At 38.2% G+C, this 27386-nt stretch overlaps 1 protein-coding gene across 1 annotated transcript; it reads right to left on the bottom strand.

Moving 5' to 3' along the window:
• Positions 1-3339: 3339 nt before the first annotated feature.
• On the bottom strand, positions 3340-27268 carry LOC134651852 (neutral amino acid uniporter 4). The gene is made up of 6 exons (XM_063506976.1): positions 26599-27268; positions 22054-22231; positions 10941-11298; positions 8292-8467; positions 7138-7310; positions 3340-3601 (listed from the first exon to the last, which is right to left on the bottom strand). Exons 1-6 carry the CDS (start codon positions 26864-26866, stop codon positions 3369-3371), a joined length of 1386 nt encoding a protein of 461 aa, XP_063363046.1. The 5' UTR covers positions 26867-27268; the 3' UTR covers positions 3340-3368.
• Between the last annotated feature and the right edge of the window lie 118 nt (positions 27269-27386).

The raw sequence follows: 27386 nt of genomic DNA, 5'->3' as shown, positions 1-27386 counted from the left end.
GCAACTAATCCCAAGAATTGGTGTAGGCATTAGTTTTTACGAAAGCGACTGACCTTCCAACCCAGAGGGTAAACAAGTCCTTATTAGGATCCCGTCCGGATACAAGTCCGGTTTCCTCACGATGTTTTCCTTCGCCGAAAAGTGACTGGCAAATATCAAATTATATTTCGTACATAAGTTCCGAATTATTCCGAAAAAGTCATTGGTACGAGCCGCGGTTTGAACCCGCGACCTCCGGATTAGAGATTATTAATTATTAATGTAGTTTTTTGGTAAAACTTAAAGAAATCAATAACAATATTTTCTTAGCGGCATGGGATATACGAAAAACAAACGAAAAAATTATCTTGAATTCTTAAAATTTCATGTCAATTAGTTGTGAGACAGTTTTTAAAGAAAAAAAAAATATTTTAGATGACAGTATGTATATAATAAAGCCGTTTATACACAAAATTGTTACCTATATTTATTAGTACACTGACATAGCTACACTGTTGCATATTAATTCTACACAGTTCTTACTTAAAATCACAGCTATTAAGGGTACAACATTAGATTACATGACCAGGGTGGTATTCTGAAATATATAAAAGCAAGAAAATAATCACAATTCAGCTAAACAAAAGCTGGAATACACAAGGTATTGAAACTATTGAACTATCCAGTTATATAATATATATTGTTTAACATCTCTTATAATTAGTAAAACATGCATTCAGAAGCATATTTAATGCGGTATAGAATTTCTCGCTAAATAAAAAATTTGACAATTTCAAAGCATCATATTTTCTAGAAAATACTTGCTAAAAGCAAAGTTTATAATATTAATTTTAGCTGAACATAGGTACATGGGGTTCAAAACGGTGTAACCGAATACTTATAAGGCCTTAAAGGTTATGTTCTATATGCCTTCGTATGATTTATACTGAATGGGAGACCCTGTATATTACTTTTGTACGAAGTTGCTTGTTTTTATAGAATAGATCGAATACCACATACCTACATATCTAAGTAGCACTTAGACTTTAGAGTAGAATATAACATGTTTAAGTATTGTTTAAATATTCTTGGCTACTAATAATTAGTAAGACCGCGAGGCGGTGGCCGAATAAGCGTTTATAGCGTTACATTTGAGAAAAGAGTTCATCCACAAATTACGTCACATGGGTCATGCCAAGTGTCACAGTCCGTATTAAAGACCTACCTTTTTTCTATGAAAAAGTGTGACAAGGGTGGAGGGGGGTCTAAAAAACGAAATTTTGTGTGATGTAATTAATGGAAGACCCCTAACGAGAGTTGAGCGTAAATATATATATAGTTTTATTCGTACGTTTATTTGCAAATGATTCTGATTTTCACGTTGGATTTTTCTATATTTTTTCCAGCAGCCAATACTTTCCTGCATAAATGATGATTTTTTGTATATATTTATTTTATTATACAATCATGTTTTTATGGTTAGTGTAACAATATGATCCAAATAGGTACTTTTTTCGCTTTTATTTTAGAAAAATCCAACAGAATAAAAAAACATCATTATAAAAAAAAAAACGATTATGTATATAAACATTGACTGAGGCGTATCGTACCTATAGCACTACAATGTAATATTATGCTAAATACTGTACCACATTCTAGTATAATGAATTAACAATAAGCATAACAACAACAACAAATCAACATACACCAAAGCAAAAAAATACCCAAGGTATTGCGAAATCTCAATTCGGAATGTTAACATTATCACATAATAATAAATAGAGGTACCTACACATAAAGCTTTAATAGTAATCTAGACTTTGTGACTATCCAATATAATGCACGCTCGTTTTGTGTCGTTCTTAGAAAAAACCCTGAAAAATTAACCTTAGTAAGACCAGACCTTTAAAACGCCAAAAAGTCGTGTCCACAACGCCACAAACACTGTTATGGCGTATGTTGTCAAAGTAACATTCAGTGGCTCGGCTAGTCTGTGGCCATGAGTAAGCACATTTATAAAATAAAATAAAAAGTGTTTCAAGTACCTAAGGGTTTACAATTAGCTCACTTGCGCCCGTTGGCGTGTGAGTGACGTTTTTGTTTATAACGTAAACCGTACAAAGGGTTAAATACTTTGATAATGACTTAGCGCCTACTAAGTCCATTTTCTCTGAGAACGACACTTAATAATTACACTTTAATAACAGCTCATAATTTGAATTTAAAATATAATACTTTTTTATCCATAAGTCACTATTCATTTAAAAATAATTCATTTAACAGTTACATAATATAAAAAAGTAAATCAGATCTAAAATCATGCTACATACAATTATTGTCATGATAGGGAAAATAAATAAACGTTTATCAAAATCTTTGGTGATCCAAATCGTCAGTGAATCGAATCGAATATCGTTATTCCTCTCTATCACTCTTGTATATTAGAGCGACAGAGAAGCGACGTTTCTGATGTTGGCGGTAGGCCCTTTGTTAAGGAGGCCATAGGTCAGGGTACATGATTTACTATGGCAAGCTGAAACGGTTTAATAGGGCAGTATTCAAAGGTTTAGGCCAAATTCGTCATGCGAATTTGAATGAAAAGTCCCTGACTATAGTAAGCTTACCATCCACTAAATATGCATTCTTATTTGGTAAAATTCTTTATAAATTCCGCCTTGTCGTTTTGTGTCAAAGTCGTATGTTAAATTAGACGCAGCAACATGTAAAGCTTGTCCAGCTGCTTGTAAAGCTTGTAATTGTACTAATCGGGAAATGACGTCATGATACCTGGTCATTTGAAGACCTCGACAGTTTACTTCAAAGGCCATTTTACGAACCAGATATTCTATAGGTAATATAGGGCTAAATTCATGAATGTTTAATTACAACACATTCAATCCAAAAAAGATTTCCGCTTATTATAAATTATAACCATATTACAAGTACAACGAATTTGATTTCAGTACCATTTCGTACCTTGTCACAGTGACAATAAATATGAAAGTCGCTAGGGACATCATACTATTGTCACTGTGACAAAGTACGAAATGATACTAAAAAAAAAATTCCTTCGTACTAGCTTTTAGGATGGCTACCGCGATGATCGAAATTCGAAAAAAGGTCTTATCTCTATCGCATTTAAAGCATAATTCGAGTGACATGACGCAGATAGGCAACATTCGAATTTCTATGTTTACATTAGCCCCTCTGAGGGGCTACCGCGAAAACCTAAATTAGCAAATTGCGGGGATCTTTCTCTTTTACTCCAATGAAGGCGTAATTAAAGTGACAGAAAGATGCCCGCAATTTTCGCGGTTATAGCCCGCTAATTTCACGCCTTTGACACAAAAAGCGAATACATTCCATCGAACTTAGCTTCCCATCCAACTTCAGTGTAAAATATTGCTCACACTGGCGTAAGTGCCAAACACGAACCCGGTCAACCCGAACAGTATCAGCAGCAGGTCCTTGTACAGTTTCCAGTTGCGGTTGCCGAGGTTGTCGGGCCAGAAGGTCATGATCTCGATGATGGGCGGGAAGATGAGCGCTAGGGTCGAGCTGCTGACGGCGCCTACTAGGGAAATTATGCCGCTTAGGTTCGGGATTATGGCGGCGGCGGCGACTGTAAAGGAAAACGAAATATAAATGTAAAGACGGCGACGAAATACACACACGCATATTAATAGTATTTTATACAACCGTTGTTTAAGAGGGGTCAAAAAAGGCGAGTGGCGTGAGTAACAAGTTGAGGCGAAGCCGAAAATTGTTAATAAAGACGCCACGAGTATTTTTTGACTCAGTTAAACAACGTTGCATACAATACTTTTTCTACGACCGAGCACTTACTTTGAAATAAAATTGAAAATTTAACAAATATTTTTAATTCAAGTAGCAAAAATGGAGGGTACGGACGGGAAAAGAATAAATGAAGGAATGAAATTAAAAAAAAACATGTCTATGGTTCACTTATTTGTCAGAAATGACATTTAAAATAAGGTTGGCAACACTGTATTTCATTCAATATTTTTTAAGTGGTCATTACACGAAGTATCGTAAAATCGCCAAAAAGATACTGCGTGTAAGCACAAATTCTTTTTTGGGGAATAGACTAAAGACTTGTCTTGACAACTATAAGGTGGGGTTTTAAAGGTGTGTGCACAACCCTTTAAATGACAAATAAAAGTACGGGAGTAGAAAAAATCCTTTACCATCATATTTTCACGGAAACGGGCGAACGTGGTATGCCATTTTGAGGTTGACTGAAGCAGAATGACAAATACGAAAGTTTCCAAGAAAATATGATGGTAAAGGCTTGTTCACTAATACATCAGGGGCCCGTTTCTCAAAAGCTTGTAACTTGTAATACAAGCGGATGTCACTTTTTGACAGCTTTTGTTAGAAAGGGACCTCCACTTGTTAATACTTGTTAGTACCTAATGGTACAAGTTACAAGCTTTTAAGAAACGGGCCCCTGTACTAACACTTATCTCACAAAAGATAAAATCTGATAATATCTCAGTGCGCGGCATTACTGTACAGTTAAATCGCTCTCGGCGCAATTCCCGTGTGGGGTTATTTTTGACCTCTAGTCAGATTTCTAGTTATCCTAGTTCGTTGCGTAAAGTGTATTTATCTCAACCACCGTACTGACACTGACATGCTTTGTCGTCTTAGCTTTATGTCTCCCCTACTAGTTATATAACTCAGTCATTTGACTAAAGTTTTTTTTTACTCCTGTATTTTCTCGTTTATAAATGCTTGAATTATTCTCGTGTCCGGTTTTAAAATTGGTTGTATTGAACTTAAGGTTTGCATGTTTAACGGTACAGCCATTAAAAAAAAAACTTAAGTTGGAACACAATGCTAATGTCTCAAAGTTTGCTGTACGCAAAGAAGCATACAAAACATCACCAAAAATTTAAAAAAACCCCCGGTTATAAGATTATAAGAGCTGATGATCTTCAAACGGCTGAACAGATTATCATGAAACATGGCTAAGAACACTCGGGATAAAATTATCTGACACAAAAAAAAACTAAACGAATATCGGTTCATCCGTTTGGGAGCTACGATACCACAGACAGATACACAGACAGACACGTTAAACTTATAACACCCCTCTCTTTTTGCGTCGGGGGTTAAAAAGTAAACAAAACTAAATTTAATGACTAATTATAACCGTTGCTATGCTTCCTGAGTCTCAGGTACATTACAATGGATATACCTAATTTGTCTAAAATGTACCTTAAATTATTGCAGTAAAGTTTAAAATTGCTTGCACACATCTTCAAGAGTACATTACTCTTAATGTATTTGTTTGCAACGTACGGTGGTCGAAATCTTCCACTCGGTAATCGGCAATTGAACTTTATGTATTGATACTCTAATGATGTATTTTATTGAGTAAATATTACAAAAAAATTAATGTGCTGCTGTCGCATCCATTGTAAGAAGCATAATCTTAAATAGTATAAACATGCACCTAGGTGCACCATCGGAAACTTCAGGATACGTGGCATATTCTTTAGCACTGAAATATATCCGAAAAAGCATCCTCAAAGTAATTTGAAGTTTGACGATAATTAGGTATCTAAGTTTGAGTAGAAAAGACAATGATACTTTTTAAAGTTTTTTTTTATCCCAGAAATCACATTGTACAGGAAGTTTATTTTATAAGGTGAGAGTACCTGTAGGAGTACAATGAACGAATTTAACACGGACGATTTCGCGAGCAGAAGCTAGTCTCCACTAATTTCAATTTCACTAGTCTTTACCCTAAAATAAAATGAAATTAAGACAATCACGACAAAGTCACTTCAATGATAACTTATCAACAAGTGGATTGCATAAACGTTACATAACAACTTCAAATAAAATAAAAAACACGATAAAAGCACCAACTAGTTAATTAAAATCTAGCCCAGAACCATCATTGCTGTAGGTAATACAAAATTCTTAGAAAAGGAACCTCACTGCAATCAGTTCATCCGTGTTAAATTATAACACCCATCTGACCAGTCTTTTCGCATCTGGGTTTAAAACTAATTAAATTGAACCTTAACAGAACCCTTCAAAGATCAATTGCGTTTGGCAAGAATCATGTCGTCGAAGATACAATAAGCTTACGATTCTCAATTCTTATTACAAAGTGAGATGGTTTGTTTAACCTTTTCGACGCCGTGTCAAACACAAAAGCTGTCACTCAGACGCCACGTCATTGAAGGTCAAAACTGAAATTGAACTTTATGCATATGCACGTAGGTCGATGTTGCTCTGTGGTCTGTGACCGATTAATCGGTCTTTGGCGTTGAACCTACGGTGCGGATATATCGGTCATTGGCGTCCAAAAGGTTAATGGTCATTTATACAACTTGTATCGTGTGAATGCTTTCTTCGATCTTTGACCGCAAATCTGGTCAATACTGCCCGATCCAGACGGTTTGTCAATAAATATTGATAAGCAGTATTTTCCGCTGGTACCTATTAATTATTCGCCAGTCAATTAACGTGTCCCGTTGCAAATTGACAGGATGGTTCAATAAATTGTATTTAATAAGACGCTAGCTTATCTCGTTTTGTATACGGAGTAAAGATAATGTACAACGTGATTTTAGTATTTTGGTGAACCCATTTGAAAATACCTGGTTGTAGTTGATATCATGTCATAATATAACTTATTTATTAAATAAAAAAAAAAAAACATTTTTTTATTTATTGACTTTTATTACTTTCTTTATTCTTTATTAAATTCTTTATTTAGATATTGCTAAATTATATTGTCATTCTTTTTTTAATTTTTGAAGTCGGCTTGAATTTCCGCCTCAGCTTTGTTGACCGAGCGATGCGAAGGTCCCCGTTAACGCTTCGTCTCACAGGCGCGTTTTCCGGGCGGCGCGTGAGCGGTTTATATGTAAAAGCGGCGCGCCCTGCTCACGCGCCGCGCGGCGTCTGGAAAACGCGCCTGTGTGACGAAGCCTTTACAGCTCACTCTCAGTCAGAGATTAAGTCGCGACTTGACGAAGGTCCATGCCATGGGCACGTAGAAGTCGTAGAACCATCGGACCTTAATACTAAGGTTTACAAATTGCCGGTTAAGATGGTTAATTTAGCGAATTGCGCTGCCTTAACAAGTACAGAAAGAAAAACCAAAGTACTTACACGTGATAGTGATCAATACGAGTCTCGTGACTGATTCGCCATGTTTGAGTGCATTTTCGGAAGTCAGTCGCGACTTGACGACGGGCCACACGATGCCCATGGGCACGTAGAACTGCAGCCCGTAGGAGAGGAATATGGACGCCGCCATCACTGCGCGGACGCTTTGTGCTAGACTGGAAAGGCATATTTGAATATATTAACGTCTAGGGAAACCATAGCATGTGTTCTTAAAGGGTCCCGGGTCCCGAAGAAGCCGATGGCGGTGTATAGAGCAGCCTCTCATATATGATATTGCAATATGGACCTAATTCAACTGAGATAAACTTACAAGTTGATTATGATGCTGCCAAGGATATGTTCTCTATTCTTCAGAATCTTCAGATACCTGAAGAAGCCGATGGCGGTGTATAGGGCAGCCACTTACACATATTGATGCATTATATACCTTATTACATTGATATAAACTTACAAGTCGTTTGGCAGGTTGAGCGTGATGCTGCCAAGCACGTGTTCTCCATACTTCAGATAGCCGAAGAAGCCGATAGCAGTGTACAGGGCAGCCTCTCATATTGCAATATGAACCTTATTCAACTGAGTTAAACTTACAAGTCGTTTGGCAGGTTGAGCGTGATGCTGCCAAGCACGTGTTCTCCATACTTCAGATAGCCGAAGAAGCCGATAGCAGTGTACAGGGCAGCCTCTCATATTGCAATATGAACCTTATTCAACTGAGTTAAACTTACAAGTCGTTTGGCAGGTTGAGCGTGATGCTGCCAAGCACATGTTCTCCATACTTCAGATAGCCGAAGAAGCCGATAGCAGTGTACAGGGCAGCCTCTCATATTGCAATATGAACCTTATTCAACTGAGATAAACTTACAAGTCGTTTGGCAGGTTGAGCGTGATGCTGCCAAGCACATGTTCTCCATACTTCAGATAGCCGAAGAAGCCGATAGCAGTGTACAGGGCAGCCTCTCATATTGCAATATGAACCTTATTCAACTGAGATAAACTTACAAGTCGTTTGGCAGGTTGAGCGTGATGCTGCCAAGCACATGTTCTCCATACTTCAGATACCCGAAGAAGCCGATAGCAGTGTACAGGGCAGCCTCTCATATTGCAATATGAACCTTATTCAACTGAGATAAACTTACAAGTCGTTTGGCAGGTTGAGCGTGATGCTGCCAAGCACGTGTTCTCCATACTTCAGATAGCCGAAGAAGCCGATAGCAGTGTACAGGGCAGCGACTACCACCATGCCGGTGTTGAGGACTCCGTTCCAACCGCCGAAGTCTTCGGGCGTCTTCATGTTGTTCTCGAGCGGGAGAACCTGGGAAAATGGAGACTGGCATTTGTGGGCGTTGGTTTGAACAACAAAATTATTTTATTTTGGTAAAGATACTCATTGAGTTTATCTGCGTCAGTTCTAATTGAAATTTAATGATAATAATCAACTTTGACCCGTAGAATAACTGAAATGATATTAACATCGGCTTCTGTACTAGTCTCATCTCATCAGTTAAAATTAGATTAACCTCGTAAGGCCCACCGTACAAAGTTTCCCTATTTTTAATTTAAATCTTGTCGTATAGTAGATTAGGGTGACTTTCGTATGTTTTAGAGAACAATGAAACAAAAGAAATGCTACTTTATGTAGTTTTTAAAAGTTCGAATTAGATTGTAAAATCTTGTAATGCACATTGGGCCTTACGAAGTTAAATTGTTTTTAACTTGAATATGACGTAGATAATAATAAAAAAGTTCATTATAAGACAATAACTATATCAGTGTCAATGCTCTCTTAACAAACCCTGTTTAATAACACTCGTCATAGGTATTTTATATGTAACTTTTATAATGTTTCATTCATGACATAAGATACTTATTGAAAACAGTCAATTTTAAGATAGGTAAGTCAAAAGGCGATCGAAAAAAATTGGAACACAAATCATTTTACCGAAAATGTAACCTTAGAAGCTACATATAGATTAAAACGTTTAGGTATACACATTATTCGTTTGTGGTGACCGTTCCGACTGAACATCTAGCGACCTTCACCAAGGAGGAGTTTTGGCCGAAGGGTGTCAAGTTTCAGCGGTTCCGCGGCCGGTTCCCTGACACTGCGGGGTTGCGTAATGCATCGCAATCATAATGTTTTTTAGTGTTTAGTTATACTTTTATAATATGTATGCTAGTTTTTAAGGTATTTATGTATGGGCCACTAGTTGCCTGAAATAAAAGATTTCATTTCATTTCATTCATTAGCACATCTTGCTAATTGGTTTTATTATTCTTATAGAATTATAGAGTAAACCCATGTATAACACAAAAACAAACCCTACGATTTACAGACGTGAGCAAGAAAAACGGGTCCTAAACTAAAAACAAAGAACATAACTTTGAAATCATTAGACTCGTTTCGAGAATAAAGAATAAATAGGATATTAAAGCCATCACCTAAACTTGAACTAGCATCTGGATACCGGCCTAGTAACACGAACTACATATCAGCCGAGAGTTTTTGTTTTTATTTAACTCGTTTCGCCTTGGTCTATTAGATCGTATACAAGGCCACTACAAACACAGCTAATCGTGTTCAGCGTAGTTTCGTTGATTACGAAGTTGAATAATTCAATGATACTCAATACCCCGGTTCGAGTTACTGTGAGCGAAAGGATGCACCTACCCTGCCATTGGTGGGGCGTTTAAAAAAGTTTATTCCCATTGGGTTCCCACCGACTGGCCTGAGGTGAGCGTTAGACTGACTGACTTATTCTAGGGTGAGGTACATATAATTTTATTAAAGGTGCCTAGAGGTACAGTATAACTAGCGCTGCCATCTCTAAATTCGCCGACGGCCTCCAAACTAGGACAAATCCGGCGAAACCCGGACGGATGGCAGCCCTAAGCCCTAATAACTACCTACATACTTTTAGTGGTTTTATTTAATATTTGAAAAAACAAACAAACCCTAATAAAATTAAGGTACAGGCTCAGTGGTGAGCGGCACAACGGGGCGTGCAGCGCAGGGCGCCAAGCTTCAATTGTTTAAGTACAGCGTGCACTGATGCCGCTCTCATACGTTTGCATTTGTTTAAAGGTGGGGACTGACTTGTAACATTTCGGTGTAATGTATCGTTTACAGCGATCGTGTTACATTACAGTTACATTCCAGCTACGCGGCGAACGCTCATTTTGTGCGCTCTGTTCATTTGTGCTCCATATTGTTTCAAAATGTCAGACATGGAGGTTGCGTGTGCTTCACTTATTTTACTAAGTTATTGCTATCTAAAAAAAAAGAAAAAACTACCTAAACTATATTGGATAAGTAATTTGTACCAAAGAAGAAACAACGATACGACTATAATGGATATTCTTCGTAACCAAGAGTTTACTGGTCAATACAGAAACTTCATTAGAATGTCGTCAACCGATTTTGACCGACTCATTAATTTAATTGGGCGGTTAGTGGTAAAGCAAGATACTAGATTGAAAAATTATTGAAAAATCCAGTCCCAAAACAAAATCACGCGAGACGTGCTCTTGCGGCGACTCGTGAACCTGTACTGACTTGTAATGTAACACTCAAAGGGATTCGCGTAAAAACCGACAACCGAGTGGAGCACGCAGCGCTCGCGTCGAGCGGCTCGGTTCGCTGTACTGACTGCTGTAATGCTCGGGTTGTATCGTGTTACATTACACCGAAATGGTACAAGTCAGTCGCCACCTTAAAACATTAACACCACGCCACACGCCCTGCTTGAGCGTCCATTTAATATTCACACTTAGACATAGATACTCACCACACCAATCCCCTCAAACGCATAAATAGCGGTCCCGAAATACAGCGGCAGCTGATGCCAGCTCGCGAACGGCTTCACCGAATTTGTCTTCGGCAAGTCTTGCAATATGTAGTAGAACGTAATGATCAGCCCCCAAGCGGTCATTATGGACGCTATCAGCGATACTGGGGTCAAATACTTCAGGTTTTTCACCATAGCGAGGGCTACTATAGGTGGGAAGAGCAGAACTAAATAGCTGTGAACGCTCAAGTTGATGTGGAAGAAGCGAAATGTGTCTTGTAAGTTGGTGGCGACGAATAGGAAGTAGACGCAGCAGAACCCGAGTTGTGTTATGACGAGGAACACGTTGATCACGTTTCTGGAACAATGGAGGTGTTATATTTGGATGGTGTTTGTTTGTTAGTTAGTTGTACTGGGAATTTTCCGAAAATCGACAACCATTGTGCCTATTTTGCGGGAAAAACGAGGTAGTACTACTCTAGCTACCCCAGCTCCTCAACGAAACCTATATTTATACGGTTAAACTGTGGCCAACATTTCTATTTTTACCGAAAGTTCTTTTTTTCTTGGCAAAATAGTATCTTTTGTTTGACTAAGAGAGAGGACTATTATTATTATATTATTATTATATGACTTGTTACAGTTTACGAGATAGTTAACAGAGAAATACTGAGGACTGGACATTGCAAAACAATTAGGGTTCCTTTTCTAGTAAAACTTATTTTAACACCTTATTACATTCGATTCATGAACCTGAGACTTGTTTCATGAAAATATGAATCTAAGTATTATATGTGGAAGTCTCCTTTAAGAAAGTTAAAAAAGTTCAGTTCCAGCTCATGTAAACCTGTAGTACCAATTTTAACAGCCTTGTATTGCCATGCTCTAAATAACGCAATAAAGTATCAGTTTAATATCTGCAGTAGGTAATAGATAAAACATGCCCATACTATATAACGTAGGTAATTAATATAACATGCGTCGACCGCAATTAAAGCTGTTCCCAATGACGTAACCATTATATAGACACCATATAATGGTTACGTCATGGTTGCATCGAGTAATGGAGTCTGCAAGGTCGAGGGGGGGAAACACCCCCATTACTTCACAGTGTAAACTGTGACCAGTAGCTCAACTGTTTTTTGGTATGCAACGAGTAGGTGCACAAAGTGGTGCTTTGCGCCTATTTCCTCAGAAATTATACATGGTTGATTGTCACACAAACGCGATGTAAATACAGGCTCTATTTTTATTTGGAAACTTCAAGAAACCACCAGCAACCTACGACATACGACAGTTGCATGAGTACTTAATCCACGCTTGTTGGCGCAACTCAGAATTCAGTCAGATTTAGACCAACCTTGGACCTACTCAGTATGGAATCTGCTTTAGACGTCGTGTTTAGGTTAAGTTATAAGTCGACGGTTATGACGGCAAATGTTAGCCTACTCATGATTCAATTTTAGAACAAATACCTATAGTCATAGTCTAGAGGATTCTAGACTGAGCATAGTAACGCTACCCCCTCTGCCACATAAACGGTAGTTTTACTCCATCTTCGAGTCAATTCCGTGCCGTGATTGGTCCGTGTCTTTGAACGGACCAATCACGGCACGGGATTCGCTCACCTCGTTCCCCCGCACCCCCGTATTTTTGGTAATATCGGTTTCATGAAATAATTGCTCTAAACTCAGTCTAGAGGATTCCTAGTCTATGCCTATAGTTCAAAAAAATGCTAATATGCAATTTGTTTTTAGCTTCACTGCGTAAATTTGCAATCGATTTTTCGACTACTTCTATACTTAACCGATTTTTCCTGCATAGAGTTCAAATATAAATTAGGGCCTACAGTACTGCTTCCATACGCATACTGTGTTCCTTTCTGTATACACATACAGGGGGCGTATTGTGTGTCGGGGGTAAAGGACGAACGTGACTGAAATATATTACATTATTTACATTCTTAATAAGTCCTTTGACGTCGGCGTTGCACGACCGAAGCGTGGGACGGTGGAAAATTCACTTTGTCATTGCACATTGTGGGATGTTTAATAATTATTTTGTAGGCTTAGCAATGTGCTTAGCTCCCGTTTTAATAAAGATTTTAGTGAATTGCAGAGGCATCCTTGCCATTCTAAAAACAAGTAGGTACCTACAGTTTGGTTAATAGAATAATTAACGAGATAGAGATAGCATTAATTCTTACATCATATGAAACGTTCTAAAAACATTTCACATCAAATGTTTTACATAGGGTGTTTTGTAGCTCGGTAAGCTAGGTTAGACTATAATTAGACGCCAATGTAGGGACGGTACTATTTTTTAAGTATAAGTACATAAAGTATATTCTTAATACCACGGGAAGTAAATTTAGATTTATTAAGATTTCCTAATGGTAGCAAAAGCTCTTAAGGATTCGGAGGGATAACAAAATTACGAAAGATATCTCCGCACGCGACCAAATCGCCTGATATTATAATAATTTATCAAAATTGCAACGTCAATGAAAGTCTGCAGTCGGAAGCTAACTGTTTTATTGATAATCAACTAAAACTACCCTAAACTTAGTAACAATCATACCCTACATTTCTTCCCCCTTATAGATAAATAATTCACACTTCAGTCTTAGCCCTATTTAAGGCATACTTAAGAAATAAGAATAAGGTTTTGTAATAAGAAAATCCTTTCCCTTATTAACTAATACAAGTATATAGGTACTCAATACAACTTATATGCACAACACATGAGTCTGTAATTGATATTATGTTTCTATACCTAAATAGGTACAACTTAATAATAAATTAACACTATCAACTTAATACTAGGCAATACTTAAGCAATAAATGCACACATTTTACTTTCTCATCGGCGCGGCGTCGGCACTGGTTAACGACTATAATGAAAACTTAGGACTAGTATTATTTTAATCTATTAGTTAATAACTATTATGCTATTTATTTATTTATTTCCTCTATTCCACCCCCCGTAACCTTTTCTCCCTTCTAAATGCCCTTTTAGCGCGTTCGCTGCTGTCTTCTGTGGGAGGTGTTAGACTTTGGTTTTTGGGTAGGTCTGCCGAGCATCCTTCGGATCCTTCCGAAGCAGAATCAAACTCGCTTTCACCTGCTGAACCTTCCTTTGTTGGACTTACGGCTTCCTTTGTTGGTGACTGAGGAACAGCGTCCGTGTTTTCCGTGTGTCCTTCGGACGATGAACTCGGGCCAGCTAAGGAAAATCTCGTGCGGCGCCCAGGTAGTATTTGATCCGCGTGTCTACGAAAGCTGGTCCCTCCGTCTAAATTTATTTTATAGGACACCGGTCCCGTTCTTGCCCCAATCTTACCCGGAGTCCATTTACCTCCGCGACTCGAATAATCTCTTGCCAGTACTTCGTCTCCTAACTGAAATTCCCTATCGCGACCGCCGGCTGCCTCCACCTGCCTTTGTTGTGCCCGGCGCACGACCTCAGCGGTCTCCGGTCGCAGGGCGTCGAGCCGGTTGCGCAGGCGTCGACCGAGTAACGCGACCGCGGGCGCTACTCCAGTACTCGCGTGTTCACAGTTTCTGTATTGAAAAAGAAACTTGTGTAGGCCTGTTGTTAGATCCTGTCCCTTGTACAATGCCTTTTTTAAAGCCTTTTTTACTGATTTAACAGTGTTTTCTGCCGCCCCATTGGTTTGTGGTTTGTACGGGGCGGAGGTGGTATGCTTAATCATATTGTTTGCGCAATATTGTTTAAAATCTTCGCTTTGGAACGGGGGTCCATTGTCGGTCACTAATTGTCGCGGAAGACCAAATCTCGCAAAAAGTGATCTTAGGAATGTTATTGTATCTTTTGCTGACGTACTACGGATCTCTTCCGCCTCCAACCACTTAGAATGCGCGTCTACTAACACAATATTAGTACATTATTGTCGAGGTTCGGAAGTAGCTACTTGCAGGCTGAGGATTCGTTTTAAACGGACGACCTTGGGAGTCCGTTTAATTGAATCCGAAGCCAGCAAGTAGCCTTCCAACCGAGTCATATATAGTGCTTTTCTCAAAAATGGTGCAAGAAATAGAAATATTTTACGGAAGCAACGTTCTAATTTTCACATAAAAAAGTAAAACCATTAAAAAGATTTGCTTGCCGCCTTTAAAAAAAAAACGAAGTGTATTTTTCTGCTGAAAATACGCCAACCTATTTGAGACACCTAAATAGTCGCGGTACCAACATTAAACCTATAATAGACTATCGCACCGCACCGCGACCTTGGAGCGTCGCACCCATAAGTGAGAGCGAGAAAGAGATATCTGTTTCTCGCTCTCACTTATGGGTGCGACGCTCCAAGATCGTGGTGCGGTGCGATAGTCTGTTACAGGCTTTATATACTTGGTCAACCAGATCTTGACAGTAGAAAAAGGCGGCAAATTTGAAAAATGTAGGCGCGAAGGGATATCGTCCCATAGAAAATTTGAATTTCGCGCCTTTTTTTACTGACAAGATTTGGTTGACCAGCTATAATAATAAATGCTGATCATCTGTTTGGCTGTTTAAGGGACGTATGCCTTCATTTGATATGGCCATTTAAAGTTTTAAAAAGTTTGGAACTCGTTAAATAATGGAATTTGTATGCAACATTGCAGTCCCGAAATTGAGACTGCAATGTTTTTAACTTTTTAATTTTTTGAATGACCATAAACTACGCACTTCGCGACCTATTTTTTAAACGGCAACGTCGACTTTGCCGTCCATTTTTGAGAAAAATACTTTCCATTAAATTGTGCGAAATCCGCATGCAAACGCTGCCACACGGTGTCCGGAAACTCCCAGGGATGTAGGCTGGCACGCGGGGGGGCGTCGCGCACGCTGCAGCACGCGTCACATTCCTTGGCTATTGTTTCGATATCTTTATCAATGGATGGCCAGTAAACATAATTACGCGCGATCGATTTCATTTTAACAACTCCTAAATGGCCTTCATGAATTTCCGCCAACACTTTTTGTTGGTATTTCGGTGGAATTACTATTCTATATTTATATACAATGCACCCATGTTGTAGATTTAAGTCCGCTCTTCTAAAATAAAAAGGTTTCACTTGTTCATCGTCACATCGATCCGGCCAACCGAACAAAATAAAACCTACCACTCTACTAAGTATCGAGTCCTTCTTTGTTTCTATTGCTATTTCTTTAAAACTTATCGGTAAAGTGTCGTCCGTAAAAAATAAATAGTGACAATCTTCTTCCTCCCTTGTCTTCTGTGACTTACTTTGTAACGGCAAACGCGAGAGTGCGTCTGCGCTCACGTTACTTTTTGAAGCAACGTACTCAATCTGAAAGTCATATGTAGCCAACTTTGCCGCCCATCGCTGCAGCCTGCTTGCTGCCGTTTGAGGAATACCCCCTTTTGGTCCAAAAATATACGTCAATGGCTTATGGTCCGTTTTCAGTAGGAATTGCCTACCAAATAAATATTGGTGATGTTTTTGTACTCCATAAAAAATTGCTAATGCTTCTTTGTCTAGCTGACTATAATTTTTCTCGGCATCTGTAAGCGTTCTTGAAGCACAGCTGATTGGCATTTCGGTACCGTCGGCAAACTTGTGTGTTAAAATCGCTCCGATGCCATAAGCACTACTGTCAACCGCTAAAATTAAGGGCAACTTTGGGTCATAATGTGTTAAAACTTTGTCACTACTTAATAAAGATTTAATTTTGTTGAACGAATTTTCACAATTTTCATTCCACTCCCACGTGACCTCTTTTTTTAATAGGTTGTATAGAGGATGTAATAGAGTGCTTAAATTAGGCAAAAATTTACCATAATAGTTAACCAGTCCCAAAAACGCTTTTAATTGCGTAACATTACCCGGTCGCGGTGCATTTGAAATAGCTACTATTTTTGACTTATCGGGATGCAACCCGTGTCGGTCGATCACAAATCCAAGATATGAAACCCTTTTTTGTAAGAATTTACATTTTTCAATTTTTACAGTTAAACCCATTTCTGCCAGTCTTTCGATTACCGCTCGCAGATTTTTCATATGTGTCTCTCTATCCTTGCCTGTAACACAAATATCATCTAAAAACACCACCGTGTTTGGTAAACCTCGCAAAGTTTCTTCCATAATTTTCTGGAATTTTTCAGGCACGCAACTCAATCCGTACGGAGTTCTTTTATAAACATACGTTCCAATATGTGTAGATATAGCCGTGGCCGCCTGGGATTTTTCTTCCAACGGTACCTGCATATAGGCTCTAGTCAGATCTATTTTTGAATATTCTTGTCCCCCGCTTAACGCTGCGAATAACTCATCAATACGGGGGAGGGGATAATAGTCCCTTTTGAGTTTTGGGTTAATGGTGGTTTTATAATCCCCACAGATCCTAATTTCTCCCGACGGTTTAATCACGGGTACTATAGGAGTACCATAGTCTGACTGATCTACCGGGTATATAGAACCTTCCTGTTCCATCCGCACGATCTCCCTCTCGACGGCCGCGCGCAGCGCGAGCGGCACGGGCCGAGCGCGTATTAAAACCGGTTCATTATCTGCGAGTTGTAATCGAATTGACTTTTTACACTTTCCTAAACCATCTGTAAACACTTGTGGAAATTCTCGAGTTAACTCGTTGACAAATCGATTCTGAACAAAATTATCCTCGTCCGTCTCAATATTGTGTATGTCGAAGTACTTAATATTGAAACGACGAATCCACGATCTACCTAGCAATGGGCGGCTACCATTTTTAATAACATACAACTTTAAATCTCTTTTTGTAACATTATTTATCGATGCAGTTAATAGAATATAGCCCACTGATTTGATCAACGAGCCTGCATACGCACAAAGTTTAATATCATCATTAAACAAAGGGTAATCAGGAAAATAACGTAAATAATCCACTTCGTTAATGTCAGAAATTCGACTACCAGTGTCCACTTCAAATTTAATCACAGAACTGTCAATTGTAACATCTGCAAAAAACGGGTTTTCTCCTGACGCGCACACCCGGATGTGATAAAAGTCACTATCGGACTCATCCGACTCCTCCTCCATAAAAAAATGTCTCCTATTTTGTCCCTTATTCTCAGGCAACTTACACATATTTTTAAGGTGTCCTTTACGTTGACACTTATCACAATTATATTGTTTAAAACGGCACTTATCTGGTCGGTGTTGTTTACCACATCGCCAACAAGCCGCCGCCGCCGCTGCCGCCGACGCCGCCGTCGCGGGCGCGCCGTGCCGCGCTCCCCGCACGGCGTGCAGGCCCTCGCCCGCCGCGCCGCCGCCGCCGAGCGCGCCAGCGGCCGCGCCGCCGGTGCCTGCGCTCGCGCCGCTGCCACTCGCACCGCCTGCACTCGCACTCATGCACCCGCGCACACCACTCGCACTCGCCTCCGCATGTTTCTCGGCCGCCTCTAACGCCAGAGCTAGCTCCACCGCCTTTTTGTAATCGATATTAGTCTCCGCGAATAACCGCGATCTCATATCATCACTCGCCAATCCGGACACAAACTGATCTCTTAAGTTTTCCTCTAATGTAGTACCAAAAACACAGGTTACCGCTAAATGTTTTAAATTTTGTAAATAATCCGATAACGATTCGCCCACTCGTTGTCTACGTAATCTAAAAACATGGCGTTCGGCGATAACCGACCGCTTGGGCTCAAGATGATTTGTCATTAATTGTTCCAACTCCCCAAACGTTTTGTCCTCCGGATTAGCAGGCGCGCACAGATCACACATTAAATTATACGTGGGTTCACCGACTAATGTTATTAACGTTGCCACTTTCAATTCTGTTTTGATTTCGTTGAGTAATATAAATTGTTTTACGCGGCGTATGTAATTTAACCACTGTTTCGACTGTAAATCGAAAGGTTCCACTTTATACCGATCGGCATTTTGACACCGCGTAACGAAATTTATCACTGATTTGCTTGGAGGATACAACTAAACGGAGTAGCCATTAACAGGCTTTCCCCTCTGTCGAAAATAGGCGGCCAACGGTCATACACAATGTATGGACTGACGTTTATCTGACATGGCTATTTTTACGTTACGCATACATTTGACGTTCCCCTCCCCCGCAAAAATCGCCAGACTGTTTTGTACAGAAAATTACAGACATGGCGTCTCCGTTTGATTATATCCTCCAAGCTGATTTGTAATATTTGTAATCTAAAACGGTAAAATTCCCGAGTCGTCGCCAATGCAACGTCAATGAAAGTCTGCAGTCGGAAGCTAACTGTTTTATTGATAATCAACTAAAACTACCCTAAACTTAGTAACAATCATACCCTACAAAAATGTTTATTCATTAAACCTTCCATTAGAACTTCCGCTTGGCATTTGAACTCAAGGCTCGCCCCAGATAGCGTGGAATCTTTTATAATGGGTGTAACGATAGTGCCCTAGTACCCGATATTTGGTATTGTAAACAGATTGCTTATATCGGTTTAGAGTAGGTACATTTCGCTTAAATGGTGAAATTGGTGAGTGAGCAGACATGTTGACACCAATTTTGATATTTAATTATTCTGAACGTTATTGGCAAAATACATAGACGGTTAAATATAAACAAAGTTGTTGATTTTCCGTTACTTACTCATGAGCCCACGAGTTGCATGGCCGGTTCTTTGGGAAACTAAAAGAACTACAATCATCTGGGCCCATCTGGGTCTCTGGGAAATCGAAATATTCACACGGATTAAATTCGGAAACTTCTCAATCTCATAATTTTGTATTAAAAACAAAATTTTCCATTTCCAAAATGGAATCTCTCTTTATTTCTTGTAAAATGATTCTGTACACGTATGACAACGTGCGCATAGGGTTCGTATTAAGCTGTGGTAGGTACCTAAAATAGTAATATTATTATAGCATTCACGATCTACTCTCCTAGATTGCTTTAGATTCAATCGAGATTGCATTTCGCTTGCCCGCCTTATCTCTCTACAATTATCAGCATTCGACGTACCTCGGAAGACTCGGAACAATGTTGTCATTAGGTATACCGTACAACAATTTAGACAATCATTGTGTAAATTAGCATAGTAGATTAGTTTGTCACTATTTGTACACTGCCTACAACATATGTAAATGGAAAAATTAAGCAAATCACGACCTATATTCATGTGGAAAATTTCATAACACACTGTTATAGTAACTGATACGTGTCTGGAGGTTTGTTATCAGTTGTTCTATGCCTATAGCTATATATTGAATTAAAATGCCTGTAGGTAGTTATAGGTATCATAAAAATACTAAAAAGCCCAAACCATATCGAACAGGGCCCCCATAATCAACTTTTCTGGTTTGATATGGAGTAAACTGGCTTAAATGCTTTTGCTACTATCAATAAACTTCAAGTCGGTCATTGCTACGCGACCTTTTGAGCCACTTAGACAATCTACAAAGATATCTGTTAAACCAAGTAAAACGTCTAAACTGAAACATTATAACCTGACTACAGATTTATTCGTTTAAAAAAAGCCTACGTCAACGGAGTATAAGTAATAGTATAACCACTGACGAATGATTGACATCCATCAAATTCGACGATGGAAACACACCACGGCACTAATATACCCACAATATACCCACCCACACACCCACCTACCATTGTGACCAGTGTCCACTGCCAATTGTAAACCTCATTTCAAAGACACAAAGGTTCACTAATGGGCAGTTAAGGGGTGTTATACCCTACATGTAATCTACTACCAACACTTGCTACAATTAAAATCCCTTCCTTTATAGTAGTCGCCTAACATGCAGGTTAATGTTTTGGTTAAACTGCGCCTAAATAAGACCTATTTACTTCCGCCAATATTCTTTATGAAAACGTCTAACATTTGAGTAATATTTTAGTTAAGCAAGTAATTTCAACTTTGACATAAGTATTACATATTTTCTTTTTTTTACGTTCCTCTAAATTTGTCCATGAGGTGTAGTTTCATTTGTAGTAATAACAATAACTGATAAATCAATAACAAGATAGCAAACTACTCGAGATAGATCTTGAGATAGGAAACATTCCGCACATTAATACCGATCCAATGAACTAACCGCAATAGCGCTAAGATATTCCGCAGTAGCCCTCAAGCAATAATGGATTTTCAAGTCCAATTAGACATCTATAAAGTGCACAGCAAAATAGCTCTTAATACTATGAAATAAGTTATATTTTACAGTTTGTTGTGATTAGCCTTAATCACTTTTTGCAAATTGACAATCTGTTTGCAGTCAAAAAATTTAATGATGATTTTTTTACGGAGATTTTTTAATTGAAGCATTTAGTTAAATGAGTAAACATATTAATCTTGGGAAGATTTTACAGGTGACCATAATAGAGGAAGTAAATAGGTACTACAGCTAATCGGAAGTTTTACAGAATGGGATAATCAATGTAGTGTTTACTACACCTATTGATAAAATACATTTAAATTGATCATTATCTTATACCTGTTTAAGTGATCGGTTTAGCAAATTAACTAAATTGGGAACTTAGCCAAGATGACATTGACAATCGTACATCGACAAAAAAGTATCGGGATGACAGATGCTACGAATAGTTACGTGACTATTTCCATACAGAATTCAAGATTCGATTGGCGTTTTCTATCAAATCTTGCCTAAGCCCCCAGGATATAATTGACCGAGCGTTTCAGCTTGGGCAGAAATGCTTTCGTAAAATCGGTGGTCCGGCCGTTCTTTTCTACAGTTGGTATATTTCTTAACCGACTCTCGTGAAATTTTGTGAGCACTGAGCAGGTTCGGCGTTTATTAGATTTTTTAGACCTTAGGGCCGGTACAGACGAACTGCAACCCGACTACAACTCGTATGGGAACTGCATCTTCCCATACAAATTGCAGTCGTGACAGTTCGTCTGTACCGGCCCTTAGCTAGCGACCCAGGTGACCAAACCGGGGAAGGGCGGTCAGCGTATCCGTGCGCCGCAGTGGGCGAGCGACTGTGTGTAAGACTACGACATACGTACTATAATCTATCTAGAGTATGTGCGGAAAGAGAATACTCATGAAATGTATAGGACCCAATACATTCTACGACTCTTCTCTTTCCGCACAGACTCTATACGTATCGTAATATGTCAACTTACTTCATTTTCTTAGCGTACGGCCTCAACGGCACCGGGCCGGAGGTGAACGCGTCCTCCACCACCTCGGAGAAGCTCAGCGCCGGCCGCTGGTTCCTGATGCACAGCTCGTGCGAGCACCGCACCAGCATGTGCATGCAGTGCGTGCACACCGCGCCCATGAACAGCGTGCCGAATACGCCTGTCAACGGGTTTCTGGTTAGCTTTAACACGATTTACTTAAAGGGGCCCACAGATTAGCAGTTCGCCGGACGATATCAGCCTGTCAGTTGTTCGGAACTGTCGCCTTTTGCGTTTAACACATTCATTGCCACCCAGCCAAAGAACACATCCGCGCCAGGCCACAAAAAATCGTCATATAAACCTGTAGTACCAGTAGTACCACGATCCCGACTATTGGGTCGTTCGGCCTGGGAACGAAATCATAAAATACCCGATAGTCAGGTTTTCGGCACAGAATGTGTTAACTGACAGCAGGCTGATATCGTCCGGCGAACTAGTAATCTGTGGGCTTCTTAATACTATTTAAGTAGGTATTTACTTTGGGTCAATTAGCCAATTCGTTCTGCTCGGGATAAAGCTCCTTTTATTTACAGAGATAAAAATCTTATGAAGCGGACTAGGTAAGTCTAGTCCGCTTTATTAACAAAATAGGTAGTACTTTGTTTACTTTGTTAATAAAGAAGGAAGGAAATGACGAAGGTTTAATTCAAATTATGCATAGGGGGTTCCCCAACCTTTTGTACGACGCGCCACCCCTAGTGAAATAAAAATATTTTTGTGCCACCTTTGAAGTAAGACGGAGGTGAAAATCTACAGGTTTTGGCAATAAAAGATGCTTTCTGTGCCCCCCCCTGACTGCCTCGCTACGCGGCACGCCTCACGGGTTGGCTTAGTGCCCTTTAGGGCTTAGACTACGATCTTTGCTCTAGAGTATATGCGGAAAGAGTAGAGTCGTGAAATGTATGGGGCCCAATACATTCCACGACTCTTCTCTTTCCGCACAGACTCTAACGTAGACATCGTAAGCCGTATGCGGCAAAGGGACCAATATTTTTTGTATAATAAAACAGCTTTTAAAAGGATACGAAACCTGTTTGAATATTAATTACCTAACTATCAATTAAATAAATGAGACTTATGTGTAAAACTAGCTGTTGCCTGCGACTTCGTTCGCGTGGATTTGTATGTTGGTAGTAATATATTCTACATGAGCATAGAACATTATGCAGCAAAAGATCTTCTTCTTCTTTATTTGCCACGGATGAAGTATCAAGCCCTTAACTGAAAAAAAAAAATGTTCTCGATAGAATCCATCTCCACCCCTTTAGAAGATTTTCAAGTCCACTACCTACCTATTTAAAAATAAATTTCGCTTCCGATGCAAACTTTCAAGTCAACCCTTTTTCACCACCTTGAGGGATGAATTTTCAAATCGCTGGAATAAGTCTTCTTGTATTCTAATAATATGCCTTAATAAAAAGATGCCTCACAAAAAATGTTTGAACTCTATACAAACTTTCGACCCCTTTTTCACCATCTTGAGAGATGAATTTTCAAAAACGCTGAAATTAGTTTTTTTCTCTTTTAATAAAATACCTTTTTACGAATATTCAAATTCCTACTGTTCCTAGCTTAAAATAAAATTTGAACCCCATACAAACTTTCCACCCCCTTTTTAACCATTTTAGGGGATGAATTTTAATAAAAGCTGAAATTAGTTTTCTTTCCTTTTATTATAATACCTTTTTACGAAGTTTCAAGTTCCTAGGTTACAATAAAATTTGAACCCCAAGACAAACTTTCATCCCCTTTTTAACCCCCTTAGGGGTTGAATTTTTAATGAGGTTTAATTAATGTTATTTTGGTATCTTATGTTACGCCTTTATAAGAAGTTTCAAAGAATTTGTAATGGATTCCTTCTTTCAACCCCTTTTTAACCCTGTTAGAGGATGAATTTTTAAAAACGCTGAAATTAATTTTCTTTAATTTTAATAATATGCTCATACATAAAGTTTAATTCCCGCACTCAAAAAAATTTTAGATCTCCATACAAACATTCAACCCCCTTTTCACCACCTTCTCCACCGAATTTTCAAAAACGCTGAAATTCGTTTTCTTGTATTGTTCTTATTCCTAGCTCAAAATAAAGCTTGAATCCATACAAACTTTCATCCCCTTTTTAACCCCCTTAGGGGTTAAATTTCTCAAAATCGCTCCTTAGCTCTTGTACATTTTATAAATGCAACCTAGTGTGCAAATTTCAACTTTCTAGCATTTGTAGTTTCGGCTCTGCATTGATGAGTCAGTCAGTCAATCAGTCAGGACACGTGCATTTATATATATAGATAAATAGATTTAAACAGATAGATAAACATTATTGAGGCCGGAGAGAAGTGGTTGCACCTATGTTTTAACTAAAATGGATCAATATGAAGTACAGTGTTTACTACAGGGATAAAGAGTCTCCTTGGCCAAGGTTAGATAGATAGATTTATTTATTTCTTATTGGAAATTACATGGTATTTAACAATGTCACAATGTTTCCAAATAACATGAATTCACAAAAAGATCGTCAGATTGTAAACAATAATACATTAAAATAATTAAGAATTAAGTAAAAAATATAAAACAATCAAATAATCATAATAAAAATTAAAAGTAAAAGTTAAATACAGTAAAATGAAATGTCAGAGAATGTCAGAGCATAATAAACATACTAAATACAATGTCAAAATATAAACTATGTCAAAAAATATCTCTTGCAGAGTATAAAGCGGTCAAAATGTATATAATGCTAGGGCACCCTAGTTAATATAATGTCAGAATAAATAATAATATTGCAAAGTCAAATTAAAATTCCCAATTAACAGCTAAAAACAATAAAACATAAAAAATAACAATGTCAGATTAAATTATAATAGAAAAATATTTACATTTTAATCGCGTTTCATGTCAGTGTATTCTTTAACAGAATACAGCGATTTTTTGAGTAACATTTCTTTGAGTCGGCGTCCAAAAATATCGTTCGAAGTTTCATTTCTGAGACTGTAAGTCTTAACAGGAAGTCTAGGTACCTATAAACAACAGAAGCCTGCTGAAAATGCCTGCTTGTTTAACAACATTTTTATTAACTAATTTATTTATACATAATTGTATAAGCCAGGGATCGGAACCGGTTTTTTGCAAAAACTTAGAAATAACCATATTTTTAGAATTATTTTATACTCGAAATGTAGGACTCAGTTGTGTGTTTAGGTAACGACTTCGTATTATTCGATTGCCCAATTAGAAATGAAGTAATTAGCAAAGAACGAAAAAATACCGTTTCCGTTCTCATACAAAAAATACCGGTATCCGATCCCTGGTATAAGCCATTTTAAGAATCATTAAACAAAAGTTTACTAGTACTTAAATTGTATAAAAGTTAAATTACAAAAAATAATCATACTAATTAAAACTCCCACCATTTGCTACTATGGTGATGTAGTACATTAAATATATACACATTTTTATTACACAGTTCACACATGCCAGATTTACAACGTAACATGAGAGCATGCTTGCTTATTCATGTATTTGTTCACTGATAATGATATTAATGATAAATGGAGAGTTGGTTTCATAACTAGTCAGGGATAGATAAATAGGTTGCCTAACCAGTTCACTGGGACATATACTTAAACATATGCGATATACACAACTACATGTTGCGAGGCTAAACTTGTGTTATTTATAGATGAATTTGACATTTAAATTCAATCAGTTTTATTGGAGATTTGTAAAATTCGTAAATTGTATATAATATAGTCAGTCAGCAGCAATAGTTGCTAAGGGGGTGAGGTATTCAAAATGATCTTGACGCAACTTTATTGTTAAGAGAATAAGAGTGTGTCAAGGTAATTTTGAACACCTTGCCTGCTTAGCAATTTCTGCTGCTGACTGTATGTAAAGTATTTGCATAAGGCAATTTGCCTTTCCATTGGTTGTCTTATCCATTCTAATTAATAGCAATTTATCTCAAATCACACAACTACAATCTTAACAGAAAATGATAATAAAGTCAGAAGAGGTGAATATCAATGATGTATAAGAGGTCACCTGTATTATTGTTTAGTAGTTATAGTTATCTACATGTTTTTATACACTGCATATACACAAACCAATACCATGTTCCTTTTGTAAGTGATAATACCTGAATAACAAAACTGCAACCAAAAATACAACAACAAAAAAACTATACCTATACTAGTGCGCCGGTGAGAAATTGACCCAGCACCGTTTGAGAAACAGGTTCTAGTACCCACCTACCTACAAATGTTAATACTTGTTTATTACTTGTATTTAATGATAAAAACATAATGTACCCAGTAGTTTTAAGTTTATGACGTGTAAAATGTAACTATGTTTATATTTACCAATAAAGTCTGTATTCTGTATTCTATCTAATTCTTGTTTATGAGGAGACCTGTGCCTAGAACTTAAATGTCTATGATGTGGATAAAAAAAATACGACTTTCTAGTTCATTGCAATAAAAAGAAACTTACCAAACAATAAGCCCGCATTTTTGAAGGCATCAGGCATAGCCAGAATCCCTGTGCCAATATTCCCTTTCAGCAAATGGATCATGGTGTCGAAGTTGGAGGTCGGATGCTCCAGGTGCCTCTCCGAGGCCGGGCAGTAGTCCGCCTTCGGTTTCTCGTCTTTGATCGGTATAACTGCATCACTGGACAACTCCAAGGCTTCCCTCTGCACCTCTGCATGCTCTATAGCAATACAGGGCCCCGTAAGAAGTGGTTGTTTTTCATCACTCATTATAATTAAGTTTCAAAAACTTTTTAGTAGCTAAATTCCATTAGAATATTTATTTTGCGCGTCCGCTGCGATGCTATTTTCAGGGCATGAAGAACCTATAACTTTAAACAATCGATTTGTTGACTGAATTTGCATACACTTAATCGAGTTTGAATACTTTGTGCAGTTATTATCCGCGTAATTTATTTAAATAAATTAACATTTGATCATCCGTACAAATCGGAGGACGAGCGTGCGTATTATGAATTATGATGAACACCGATAACGTCAGTCCGTCTTGGCTTCTCTCGTCACAGTCAATAAAATGCTAGTAGAATGCTTGGAGAATCGTTGATAAGATAATTGTTATCACCAAATAAAATTGATTTTTGAGCGCCCATTCCTCATTACGATTACTGTCATTAGCGACCAAATCGAAATTGAATCAAATTCGACAGGATCAAAATATTTAGTGCTGTCAAATTTTATCTTGCATCCCTTTTAAATGCTGTACATTTTGCTAGAGAGGACCATGAAGTTA

Source organism: Cydia amplana, chromosome 1 (genome assembly GCF_948474715.1).
Source record: "Cydia amplana chromosome 1, ilCydAmpl1.1, whole genome shotgun sequence".
In the NCBI taxonomy this organism is placed as follows: domain Eukaryota; kingdom Metazoa; phylum Arthropoda; class Insecta; order Lepidoptera; family Tortricidae; genus Cydia; species Cydia amplana.
Note: the sequence above shows the minus strand (reverse complement) of the source record. Positions and strands in the feature narration are given on the sequence as shown.